We start from the raw sequence: 11,896 nt of genomic DNA on the forward strand, positions 1-11,896 counted from the left end.
TATGGGAAAAAAACAACCAAACAAGTTCAATGTACCACTGTCATTGGTTGTTATTGTGACGGTGGTGGAACATAAGGCAGCTGGACTTCAGTACAAAACACCTTATATCTACTAAGATTTACTTCAAAGACACATATTCTGGTATTTTTCAAAAAATATTCCGAGTGCCTTCAGATTAAATGTAAAGCCCAGATGCTGAAAGTGGATCCAAACCGTTACATTTTACTCCAACAAGAAATGAGCAGAGGTGATTGGTTCAAGAACTGATTAAAAAGTAAAAAGTTTAGAAGTTTTCGTCATCCTCTTTTTTTTTGTTTGTTTAATCCCGTTGTTTTCCCTTCAAAACTTGTTCAAGAGTCAAATGAGGATCTGCAGAAGTCCCTTGTTTTTGAGTTCCTCTTTATGCTTTGTTCTCAGAACCAAATTAGATTTTGTGTGATGTTATGACTTTATCCTGTTATGACGCCGTTTGCCTTTTTCCCATCTGCCTCCAGGCCCTTTCATAAATCCAGCCAGCTGCATTCTTGTTTTTGAACTCTGACATTATTTCTGCACCAGCGACAAAAGGCAAAAAAACAAAAAACAGGTTAACTTCAAGGCAGAAGAGCGAGGATTTCATTAGGCGCGACAAAGTAGAGAGGTTGCTACAGTTAGTTGTGGCTTCAGGTGGTGATGGATTCAGTCAGGCAAGAGGCCACACAGCCCAGGCTAATTAAAACCGGGAATAAAAGCACATATAAAAGCGATGAGCTTCAGATGTGTTTGTGCCAGTTATTCGCTGCGACTGCAGACGGTCGTCGGCTGTCTCCGGGGAGAGGGAGCAGATGCCTCCAGTGTTTCTCGTCTCCTCTGAACATGTTGCTCTCATAACGCACCGATTAACATCCAGCACTTCTCCACAGTCTGCTGCTCGCTTTCGGTGCCACTTCTGGATTATAGTTTGCCGTTTATGTTAAGATTTTCCTTATTGCTGGGTTTAAAATGTGTCTGATTAACCCCCAACTGAAAAGATAATGTTCTGTCTTGGCAAAGTGACACTTGCTTCCTAGACATAATAATGCATGCATTCACACATAGGTTTTTTGACTATAGCGACTTGGCAAGATGTGGAGATTCTGGGACCCCTCCTGCGTAGAGCGAGAGGTTATTTTGGGTCTACCTTTGCTCCGACGAGGACATTTTGAATAGACCTGGAGGAAAGGTGTGCAGCAGCCAAATCTGAGCTGTGCTTGAAACGACTGACTGTTCATCTTAGACGGGAGATACGACGAGAGATATGTTATTTTTAGCAAATGCCAGACTTTACTGTCTGTTATCATTGCTGGATCTCAGTCATGCTGCTATGAGAGAGGAAAAAATGAAGGTATGAGAAGCATTTGTGTTTGTGTAACGAATGATGCCCCTAAGGGGGGAAAAAAAACTAGAGAAATTAAGCTATTTCTCATTCCTGCTAAGTCGTAAACTTTGTAAGAAATTTATTGCCGTTTATCTCTTGTAGTTTTAAACAAACAAAAAAATGTTTTCCTTTTCTTTTTTTTTTTTTTTTTTCCATATAAACTTTTACAGTGTTTCCATTTTTCAGTCTTCTTGTTTAGCTCTAGTTTGTGATGACACTGCGGATGAAGCTGCTCTCCGGAAAGCCCGATCCTCGCTACGTGCGAAACACTTAAATCGATGTTATGATTTTTCCTTCCTCAGTACTCGCTCGTAAATGAGCCTCTGATTGAGCTGGCCAACCCGGGCGCCAGCGGCTCGCTCTTCTACCTGACCAGCGACGACGAGTTCATCATCAAAACGGTTCAACACAAAGAGGCCAAGTTTCTGCAGAGGCTGCTGCCTGGGTACTACATGGTGAGGAACACGGCTCCTTTTTCTGTCTTTCGCTCGTTTTATGACCAAAACTTAAAAATATACAAACAAACAACAACAAATACAACAGTGACTGTTGAGATGTAAAGGTTTCATTTTATTTCTGGTGAAATAAAACGAAGCAAACGTGACGGAACTAACTGAAAACATGGCAGATAATGAGAATGAACACAAACAACCAGCATAAATGTTGGAATCAGCTGAAGTTAATTAAAATATATTAATTCCCAAGGGTTTTATATATATATAATATATATATATATATTGTATTGATAATTTCTGTGAAATATCTCAAATAAAATCAGGTTGAGTGCAGAAGAGAGAGGAGTTGTTGGGGCCTTTAGATATTAGTGTGTTGCGGCAGACTTCACTGTGAGCAGGTGAACCGTTAATAAAGCCTGGATGGATGGAAAATTATCAGTCAACAGTTTTATATCTGGGATGCAGAAATAATTTTTCTTGGTAACGTATCTAATGGATACATCATCGTGTTACCGTGGACAGTGAAAAATCTCTTCCTATGAAGAGAATTTAAGTAAATCTACTTAAGTTTATTAGATTTATTTAATCTATCAGGGCTTCACTGTAAATATGGAACATGAAAACAAAAGTGAAAGGACTTTTATGATACGATTGCTACTAAAAACTGATTTCTTTCTAAAAAAAAATAAATAAATAAATAAAAAAGATACGATTTCTACTTTAATCCAGCTTCCACAGATATCAGGTATTTTTTCCTCTTGTCCTAATAAATAAAATGCGCATTAATAAAAGTGTGCCAAGTCTGAAAAGTCCTGCGTGTTAGATCTGAATGTTGAATGTCCAAACCCACAGAACCTGAACCAGAACCCGCGCACGCTGCTGCCCAAGTTTTACGGCTTGTACTGCATCCAGACGGGGGGCTTCAACATCCGACTGGTGGTGATGAACAACGTGCTTCCTCGCTCGGTCAAGATGCACTACAAGTACGACCTGAAGGGATCCACCTACAAGAGGCGAGCGTCCAGGAAGGAGAGGGAGAAAGCCCGTCCGACGTACAAAGACCTGGACTTTCAGGACATGCATGAGGAGGGGCTTTACTTTGACACAGAGACGTACAACAACCTGATGAAGACCCTGCAGAGGGATTGTCGGGTAGGTAGTGAACAATCGTCTCTATCTGAGAGGTCAAGAACAGAGGAGACGTCACACCATGCGAGAGAGCAGTTGATGTAAAACAGGGTTTTATTAATTTGAACAAAGACAAACTGATTAAGGAGTTTTTAAGCTTTAGACTTTGATATTATTAGGTTTAAAGACAATAATAAACCTAATAAACATTTGTTTACAATGAGGAAACAAATGTTTCCTCATTGTAAACATTTGTCTTCCTGCTGTTTGCTGAAGTTGGTTTTGGTTCAGTTTGCCTCGTTCGCTATGTGACAGCTGCTACGTAGCTTAAAAGATCACAAGCAGTGATTAAAACTGCACTTACCAAAGATTAGCTAGTAGCAATAACATTTTCTTTCCAAATTGCTCCTCTGTTTTAATTTTTAAACCTCTAAAAGTAGCAAAAATTACATCCTCTGCCTCGGTAACAAAAATCACACCAAAGAGTGTGCATGTTCAGATAAACATTGGAATGTTAAGTTTCCAGCTGGACAGTTACCTGTTTGATCAGCTGATTCCAGTCACCAGCAGATTACTCTGTCCGTTTCCTTGCAAATAAACCTTTTCAAGTACAGAAAAAATAAAATAGTCATATAACAAGCCAAGTTGCTCAAGGTGGTTTAGATTTCCTGGGGTAAGTGGTTTTATGCTGCTACACATCATCATCATTTTCTGTAAAATTTCCAATCAGGTCGTTAGCCCTGGAGAATAACGCTCTCAGAAAACACCGTTACCTTGATTCAACTTCAGGGGGAGGCTGTCTGTTTGACCATTAAATTTGGTAGCAGTGAAATAAAAAAGCTGTTATTAAACAGCGAGGCACTGAGCAGGTTTTTGCGCGCCGATGTTCCGACACCGCAGTAAACAGCCTCTGGGGACAGCTTTATTAGGGATGAAAGTATGAATTACAGGAAGCTGTTTAAAGTGGCTTTATTTCATGCTCTTTGTCAGACTGTTTGAGCTGCGAGGTGTAATATCCTGGTCAGTGTAGAGTTATCAGGGTGTTACTGTAAACGTGGACTTGCCCAGAGACCGGGAAGGAAGACTTCCTGGTAGATCCGGACCGAGCCGCCGGCCTTGCACAGCAACATCTAACTATATAATGATTCTCATTACTCCAAACTCAATGTCGCCTGCTGCAGTTTTTAAAGATTGGGACCACATGGGCAACAATTAGAGCAAATGAGCTTTGGGTGTATTTAGTTTGTCCTGTTACATAAGACTCTGGTTTTATTTAGAAAGAAAAGATTATGCGACTAAGTTCCCCCCCCCACTTTTTTTCTTGATAAAGTACATTTTACATTAGTGTTGCTGTTTTGGATCAATCGGAGATTGTTTCCTGGAAATATATGAACATGTGTTGATTTCCCACCTCTTTCCAACCGGGGTGGGGGGCTATTTTTAAATGTGTTTGGATTTGAGTGAGGTCAAGCTGGAGAGATTGCTGTAAATTCAAACAACCTTTATGCCACTTACTATCTTACATGTTGACATTCCCAAAGGTTCCCTAATTTCATTTGTGAAAGTTTTCTTGAGCAAAGTGTCCAGAGTGACATCTTGCTTTCTGGAAAGCCACTGCTTATTTAAGTTTTCACCTAGCTGCATGAGGAGGCAGACAAACCTTTTCCCCAAAGCTGAACAGTTTTGAGATAAAGGCAAGAAAATGTGATTAAATAAAGGGTTTTAACTCTATTTTAACATGATGGTATGCTATTGTTTAACCAGACAACAACAGCTGTGATGTGTCACTCATTAGCACCGACTCGAGGTTAAGAAGCTACCTTGTTAGCATGCTAGCAAGTTTGACTTGATTCCAGCGTTGATAGGGGAGACAAAGCTGGTAAAAAAACAAAAAAAGAAGCTAATTCTTGCTGTGACAATGAAACACCCCCATCACACGTCTTTTAATTATTTAAAAACATTTACAAAGTTTATATCTTTGTTCATACGGTAATCTAAAAGCCATCCAACAGATCAACATCTTCGGGTAAATTCCAATCAAAATGTTTCGGTTGCAGTTGAAACCAGTCATTTGAATATTTTATTTCCACTACATTCACAAACAATTACGCTTAGTTAAGGTTCTGATAATATTTAACTTAATCCGCCAACAGTCATTTCTGCAGTGCATGAACATGCAGAAAGAGTTGGAGCCTCAGCTCTGCGTGTGTGGTGTGTCATTGTCAGGGCTTCCTGCGCTCGCCTTCTGAACGGGAAGCAAAGTGCCCTCTAAGCAAAATCTCAGTCCATTTCCATGAGTAAGCAGCTAACCCCGCAACCCCAGGGGGGACCTGAACACAGGAAGGGCTGTCAGAAGCCAAGCAACAGAGGGGTGAAGGGCGTGGAGGGAATCAAAAAGGTTTTTTTTTTTTTTTTATAAGGGTGCAGGATCACTTCCTTTTTTCCATCGAGAGCTTAGATATTACGCATTTTAGCAGGTCAGAGTTGAGCTGGAGCCAGAGCGATAACGAGAAGAAAAAGGACAGATTCGCATTTGAGTCACACGGGACACTTGTAGCAAAACGCCGGCTGTGCCGTCTTCCTTTTAAGTCTCCTTCCCTCCGCAGCTCCCCCCCCGATAATGCTGCAAATGCCAAAACAGCATTAGGCATTAATAATTAATGTTGAACTCGCAGAGATTGAAACAGAGTAGGCTAATGGCAGTGTGAGTTGTGCGTTGGTGCCACTGATGTGATGGGGTTTGTAATTAGTGCGTTACAGCGAGACGAACACAGCGGTGACGAGCCGTTCAGAGGACTTTACTCACACCAACCCCGACACTGAGGATCTGCTGTGTCTTGTTTTCACAGCAGAAACTACATTTATCATTAAGTCATGTTCAAGTTCAAACAAATATAAGCGTAAACGCATTCTGCTAATACCACGCAGGTCCCTGCACACTGTTGGTCAGCAGGCTAAAAGGAAGGCTTCTGCACTTTTGACACACTTACAATTAAGACATATGCGCTTGTTTGAAAATATTTCAAAATGCAAAATAATAATAATAATAATAATAATAATAATAATAATCATGCCATGACAAATGTAATGATAGTGTTTATCATTGTTTCAATATATTTTATCTGCAGCTGGTATAATTCATGCATTTATTTTATTATTTTTTTTAAGAAAATGAACTGGATCATGTCATACTTTTTTTTATTTTTTATACGTCCTTATAAAACTCGTCATACTGTGAGAATCTTATACAAGCCCAAGGAGTAACGTTTACTCACACCCACTTATCAATGAGCATCTCGAGGACTTGGTCTTTTTTTCCCTGGGACAGTTTAATATCTGGATGAGATGGGGATTTATCACAAATCAACAAACCTGAGGTTATGCATTCCTCTAACTAAAAAGAATCACTGACACATTGTGATCTAGAAATGCCACTCTGAACAACGCAGCAGCCGTGACCCTGAAAACCTTAGAACTCCCATTTATCATTAAATCCTTTTAAGTTCAGACAAATATAAGAGTAAATAGTTGTAGATCAAGGCGAACCCTAAATCTTGGAGGTTTTTGAAAAGCTGCCAAACGTCCAAGTCCATCATGTTTCCTGTCAAGTGCCGGTTAAAAGCTCAATAGTATAAACCACAAAGCAAATTTCCTGTAAAATATTAAGCCTCCCCGTTGCTACGATTACCTAACATTCAGCTTCCTTTATGAGTGTTGAGATGAGTGTTGTAACTATTGCAAACTGTGGGAGAACTTATTATGGCGCATTCACTGATCATGAACAGAACATTTATTTATTTTTGACTGTCAAAGAAGACGTTCAGGCCCTTCAGGCTAACAAACATCTGATTCTTGTCACCAGCTGATTTTTCTGCATGTCTCTTGGGGGGAAAAACAAAACAAAAAAACAACAGGTGTAAGTTGCTCAAACATCCAGAACCTAAAGGCCGTGTGTTCACCTGCATGCAGCCAGAGCAGAAATAGTTGGACTGATGAACTGATGATGTGGCACTACTTTGTGAAATCCCCCCCTAAGTGTCCTCTCAGAATCAGAGCATCGTTTTTGGCTTCAAACGTGAGCAGAATTGGCCGAGCGTTGTGCATTTGGAGCAGGCAAACTCCAACTTGAGAAAGCTTTTAGTGTATTAATGTCGCTCCAAAATGAGACACGAGAGCGGAGCTCTGGTCTGCCATTACTAGAGAGGAGATTGATCGGTAGAGTGCTGGGAGGGTATGCGAGATGCATTAGGGATTCGGACAGAGAATCCAGTGACGGAGCCCCAGATGGTGTGTAATTATTATTCCCCCGTCACTGTACGAGAAGCGAGTGAGCTTCGTTTGAAATGCAAGCATAAAACACATCCGAGGGGACACACGCCCAGATTTCTGGAAAGTCGGTCACTTCATTTTCCGAAGTCAGAGAAATGGCTTTCTTCTGTGTGTTGTCATGGGGGGAAAGCCGAGGCCTGAAGTAATGGCTCTCTGTAGGCAGCGCCGTTCAACATGGTTGCTGTTTGAATAGGCTGTGGGAGTTTTAGAGAGGGATGCAAATTGTTGATATGGAAAAAGGCACAGCCCGGACAAAAGACTTTGTGTTTTGTTCCAGTCAGTCAGTCGGTCAGTCGGTCGGTCATTATGTCTGTCTTGTGTTTCAGCGTTAAAGACGGATCTGAGTTTGATGGGGGATTCATGCCGTCCCCTTCCCCAGTTTTCTTTACACTTCTTTTCATACTCTGTTTATTTATGAGCTTCGAGCCAAAAAACAAGCGAGTGTTTGTTTTGTTGACGTTCGGTGTCCTTCGCGCTTCCTGAGCTGCTACAGAAACACGGCTCGGTCCGAAGGAGGCGGCCATCTGTTTTTCAGAGCCACTTGCTGCAGTTTGAGTCACCTCTTTGTGCAGCTCTTATTAATAGCATAGAGGCGCATTCAATTACATGCCTTAGTTACACTTACAACTGTATTCCCATTGATTTCTCATCGCTCACTGTAATTTCACTGCTTTCTCTCTCACAGCCATTTAAAATGAAAAAAATCTTTGCGCTGAATCTTTTCAAGGCTACATCACAGTGCGGACATCCACGCCACTATAACGTTGACGCCTATGCATTTCAACATTCAGTGTATTTTGAAAAGCAGTGCATAGTTGTGACAGGAGAGTGAAGGAGTCATGGGTTTCAAATTTTCTGTCATGGATTTGTTGTCACCCCCTTTTCCTCTGATACCTCTAAATAAAATCCAATGTAACCAGTTGCCTTCAGGGACAATCGGTAAAAAGGGACACCAGTCTGTGACTTGGTTTCAGAATATACATTTTGTAAAGGCCTCAGAGGTTTGTTGGACAACACAAACATTTTGCCATACATTCAAAACGCTGTGCGGTTGAAAACTAACTCTGACAAAATGCTCTGAACATTCTGTCTTCACCGTGAGACACGGTGGTGGCAGCATCATGCTTCTGGAGCAAAGTGCACGATAACATCAGAAGACTTGAGACTGGGATGACATTCACCTTCCAGCAGGACAATAACAGTGAACATGCAGCCAAGGAAACGGTTTAGATCAAAGCATATCATGCGTTAGAATGGCCTAGTCAAAGTCCGAATCTAAGTATACTTGAGAATATATAGTAAGACTTTTTAAAAAAGAAAAATTGGCTAAACTTTCTGCATGTCGATCTGTACATTTTGGAGCCTTTAACAAAGGAAATTTGTCTCTGTGCTGCAGTGATTCAAATGGACTGAAAACGAAAAAGTGCCACTATTTTCAGCTTTTCACTTGTAAAAATCCTTTAAAACTGCAGACCGCTTCCCTTCCAAGTCACGTTTATGCAGTATCGTTTGTAGAGCAGTCGCTAAAACCTCATACGATTCCTTAAATCCCGTGTTTGTGTATTTGCAAGCAAGCAAACATTTGGAAAGGTTTAGTATTACAAACAGTTTGCGCTCCAGTCTGGGTCACCAAATGGAACCGGTTAGCTGGTTGTGACCCTGATCCTATTCCCGTCTGCCTCTGCTCCCGTCTTGCCCAATAAAACGGCATTTTCTGGAGGACATGAAGTCACGGGGCGTCTGGGAAAACTGGGCATAAGCTCCTCAAACAGGTCAATGTGTAACACTTGGCCTGCTGTGGAGAAACACCTTGTTTGTTCAGCTCAGAACTGGTTTAAACAGAGATTTCCTTCTCTGTTGACCTCTTTCTTGGGAAAGAAGTGTGCAAAGAAATGAAATAATAATAAAAAGTTTTAACGCTTTCTCTCTCAGTATTCAAAATTGTCTTTCTTTTTTTCTTTTTTTCTTTTTTTTTTTAGGTTCTGGAGAGCTTTAAGATCATGGACTACAGTCTGCTGCTGGGCGTGCACGTCCTGGACCACAGGGAGGTGGGGGAGCCGGGCCAGACGGGGGGAGACGGCAGGAGGAACGTAGGTCAGAGGGTGCTTTACTCCACGGCCTTGGAGTCCATCCAAGGAGACGGCAAGGCGGCCGAAGTTGTCACCACTGACGACACGTAAGTTTGTTCAGCTGGCGGGGAAACGCACGCTCGCAGATGCTGCGTTCTGAACACACACCCAGGCCCTCCGCCTCCATCTGCGTCTCCGTCCCAGAGACGGCGTTACGCAACCGTAACGCTCGCGCCTCGCCCGCCCCAGGGCACCGCACCGGCGAGCGCGAGCGTGCGCGCAGACGGGCCCTCGCATAACCATAGCTACGCAAAGACACAAACACAGCCTCCGTTCTGCATATTTACAGCAACACACATGAATGTAAATAGTATAAGGGCCTCTTTTACAAACACTTGTAAAAGTGAGGCAGCACACTGGCTTTATTTGAACAAGACTTGGAGCCTCACAGAGGAAACACTAGCTGTCCTCTCACCGCTCTTGTTTTTCTCCGCTTCAGGATGGGCGGCATCCCGGCAAAAACACACAAAGACGAAAAGCTGCTCATCTTCCTGGGCATCATAGATATTCTGCAGTCGTACAGGTACCGGTCCTCTTTAAATCATATCGCCGTATTATTTTCTGGAACTTTGCTTTCTGACTGTTTTGCTGCAGTGTTTGATTTCTTGGAGCTAAAAAGTGTCCACACACGATAATGACTCACCGTGACAGAGTTACAGCTTTTAAAGATGCCAAACCTCCCATGTTGAGTTATCACAGGGGAAGAGCTACAAGACATTTTACCATAAACCTCCAGCCATCAGGATTTACTAGGCCTCAGAGGTCCATCTGTCTTCTCTATTTACTAATTGATTAATATTTTTGTCCTGGAAGCAAAAAAAAAAAAAAAAAAAGTCTGGTAACAAAGGAGAAAGCCCAATTGATCAACAACAACAACAACAAAAAAGGACGACATAAAGCTTCATCAGCCTCTCTAATTGATGCTCTCTGAGTGGGTGGAGAAGGATAAATATGTCCAGCTTTTATTACAGCTAAATGTTTCAGATCATAAAGGGGATTTTATCACCAGATATCCTGTTGAATTACAAATTTCTATTTTCTAAACATCAGTATTTTAGAAAAATAAAAACAACAATCCGAACCATCCTAACCCCATGTGAAAAAAATAATTGCCGCCTAAACCTGCCACAGATTCAGGATGGAGCAAACCAGCAATGACCTCCGGTGGATGTTTAGGATGTTTTTCATTGACGTCTTAAGTTGGAACTTGGATCTTAAAATGATATTTTTGTTATTTATGGGGCTGTGGGGCCAGGTTAGCTGCTAACAGACCATAATAAAGTGTTTATTCCCTTTTTTATGCCTTCAAACTTTGCATCTGCACATTTACTTTCAATTTAATGAAAAGTACTCAGATTTTTTGCTTGTCTGCTTTCAAGCGATTGGCAGCCATATGCAGCTAATATGGTGCCAGTCTGAATTCTGGCGAGAAGGACAGATAAACCACATCGTCCAGCCTGGTGTACTTACTGCTGTTTTTAAAATGTCTTTAAAATGATAAGGGAGTCTGCTGAGGTGGCATCAGCTCTAAATGATATCAGCACTATTGTATTAGATGATTGAAACTTTTGCTTATGATGGAAATTAATCTCATACTCTTGGTTTGAGGTTCTTCCAAAAAAAAAAAAAAGACATCTCAGTCGATCGACTTCAAGGAGAATTTATCGAAGAAGAAACATTTGTGACGAAACTCTTTTCTTGTGTCATCTCTCCTCAGATTCATGAAAAAGTTGGAGCATTCGTGGAAAGCCTTGGTGTATGATGGTGTAAGTTGACACCCTGCAAGAATCTGAAACTGCTGCTTTCATGAGTGAAGCCCTTATTGAGCCTACTGAATAAATGTTTCTTTTCTTCTTCTTCTTCCCATGCCTCCCCTTCTGTAGGATTCGGTTTCTGTCCACCGGCCCGCGTTTTACGCCAGCCGCTTCCTTAAGTTCATGAGCGTACGGGTCTTCAGGAAGAATCAGCGTAAGTCTGCGAGTCGACATGCTAATGCAAAGGGAACGAGTGAAAAGAGCAAGGACTGGGGGGAAGCAGGAAATCCTGACCTGATAAAGACGGGGAATCTGAGGGCAGATCTTATTGTGTATGTTAGGGCATTTGTGTGCCGATGATTACAGGATCTCCTTTCTCTCAGGCCATCGCAGCAAAGAGAACGCTACCTTGTGAAAGAAATGTCTTTGGCTCCAGGACTGGTTCATAAAATAAAGATTTCTATGGTGATTTAGCAAACAAGAAGGAGGAACCCGGAAGAAATGCTGACTGGAAACAAAAGCTTGGAGAGCAAACAGACTCTGCCAACAGAGTTAAAATGTCTTTCTGGCGAGCCGAGTCTGCACTTTATTCAACTTAGGAACTAAACCAGTCTGTGACAACAATTGTAATTCAAATAATTATAATTCTGGCAGCGTTCAGATATATGTTGATGCTTCCGCTCCAGTTCTGACCATCGTTGTTAC

At 41.6% G+C, this 11,896-nt stretch overlaps 1 protein-coding gene across 3 annotated transcripts in view; it reads left to right on the plus strand.

Moving 5' to 3' along the window:
- The window catches only part of pip5k1bb (phosphatidylinositol-4-phosphate 5-kinase, type I, beta b), a 67,956-nt gene that overhangs the window by 20,228 nt on the left and 35,832 nt on the right, over window positions 1-11,896 (plus strand). The window contains exons 6-11 of one of the 3 annotated variants that reach the window (XM_007559298.2): window positions 1,699-1,851; window positions 2,704-3,003; window positions 9,288-9,484; window positions 9,877-9,960; window positions 11,155-11,203; window positions 11,321-11,888. The exons of the other annotated variants lie outside the window; for them this stretch is intronic. Of the exons in view, the coding sequence (XP_007559360.1) occupies window positions 1,699-1,851; window positions 2,704-3,003; window positions 9,288-9,484; window positions 9,877-9,960; window positions 11,155-11,203; window positions 11,321-11,551 (1,014 nt within the window). The 3' untranslated portion in view covers window positions 11,552-11,888. Of the gene's footprint in view, window positions 1-1,698; window positions 1,852-2,703; window positions 3,004-9,287; window positions 9,485-9,876; window positions 9,961-11,154; window positions 11,204-11,320; window positions 11,889-11,896 lie in introns of those variants that run through there. 3 annotated transcript variants of the gene reach the window in all.

This window comes from Poecilia formosa, unplaced genomic scaffold (genome assembly GCF_000485575.1).
Source record: "Poecilia formosa unplaced genomic scaffold, Poecilia_formosa-5.1.2 Scaffold103, whole genome shotgun sequence".
Taxonomy (NCBI): Eukaryota; Metazoa; Chordata; class Actinopteri; order Cyprinodontiformes; family Poeciliidae; genus Poecilia; species Poecilia formosa.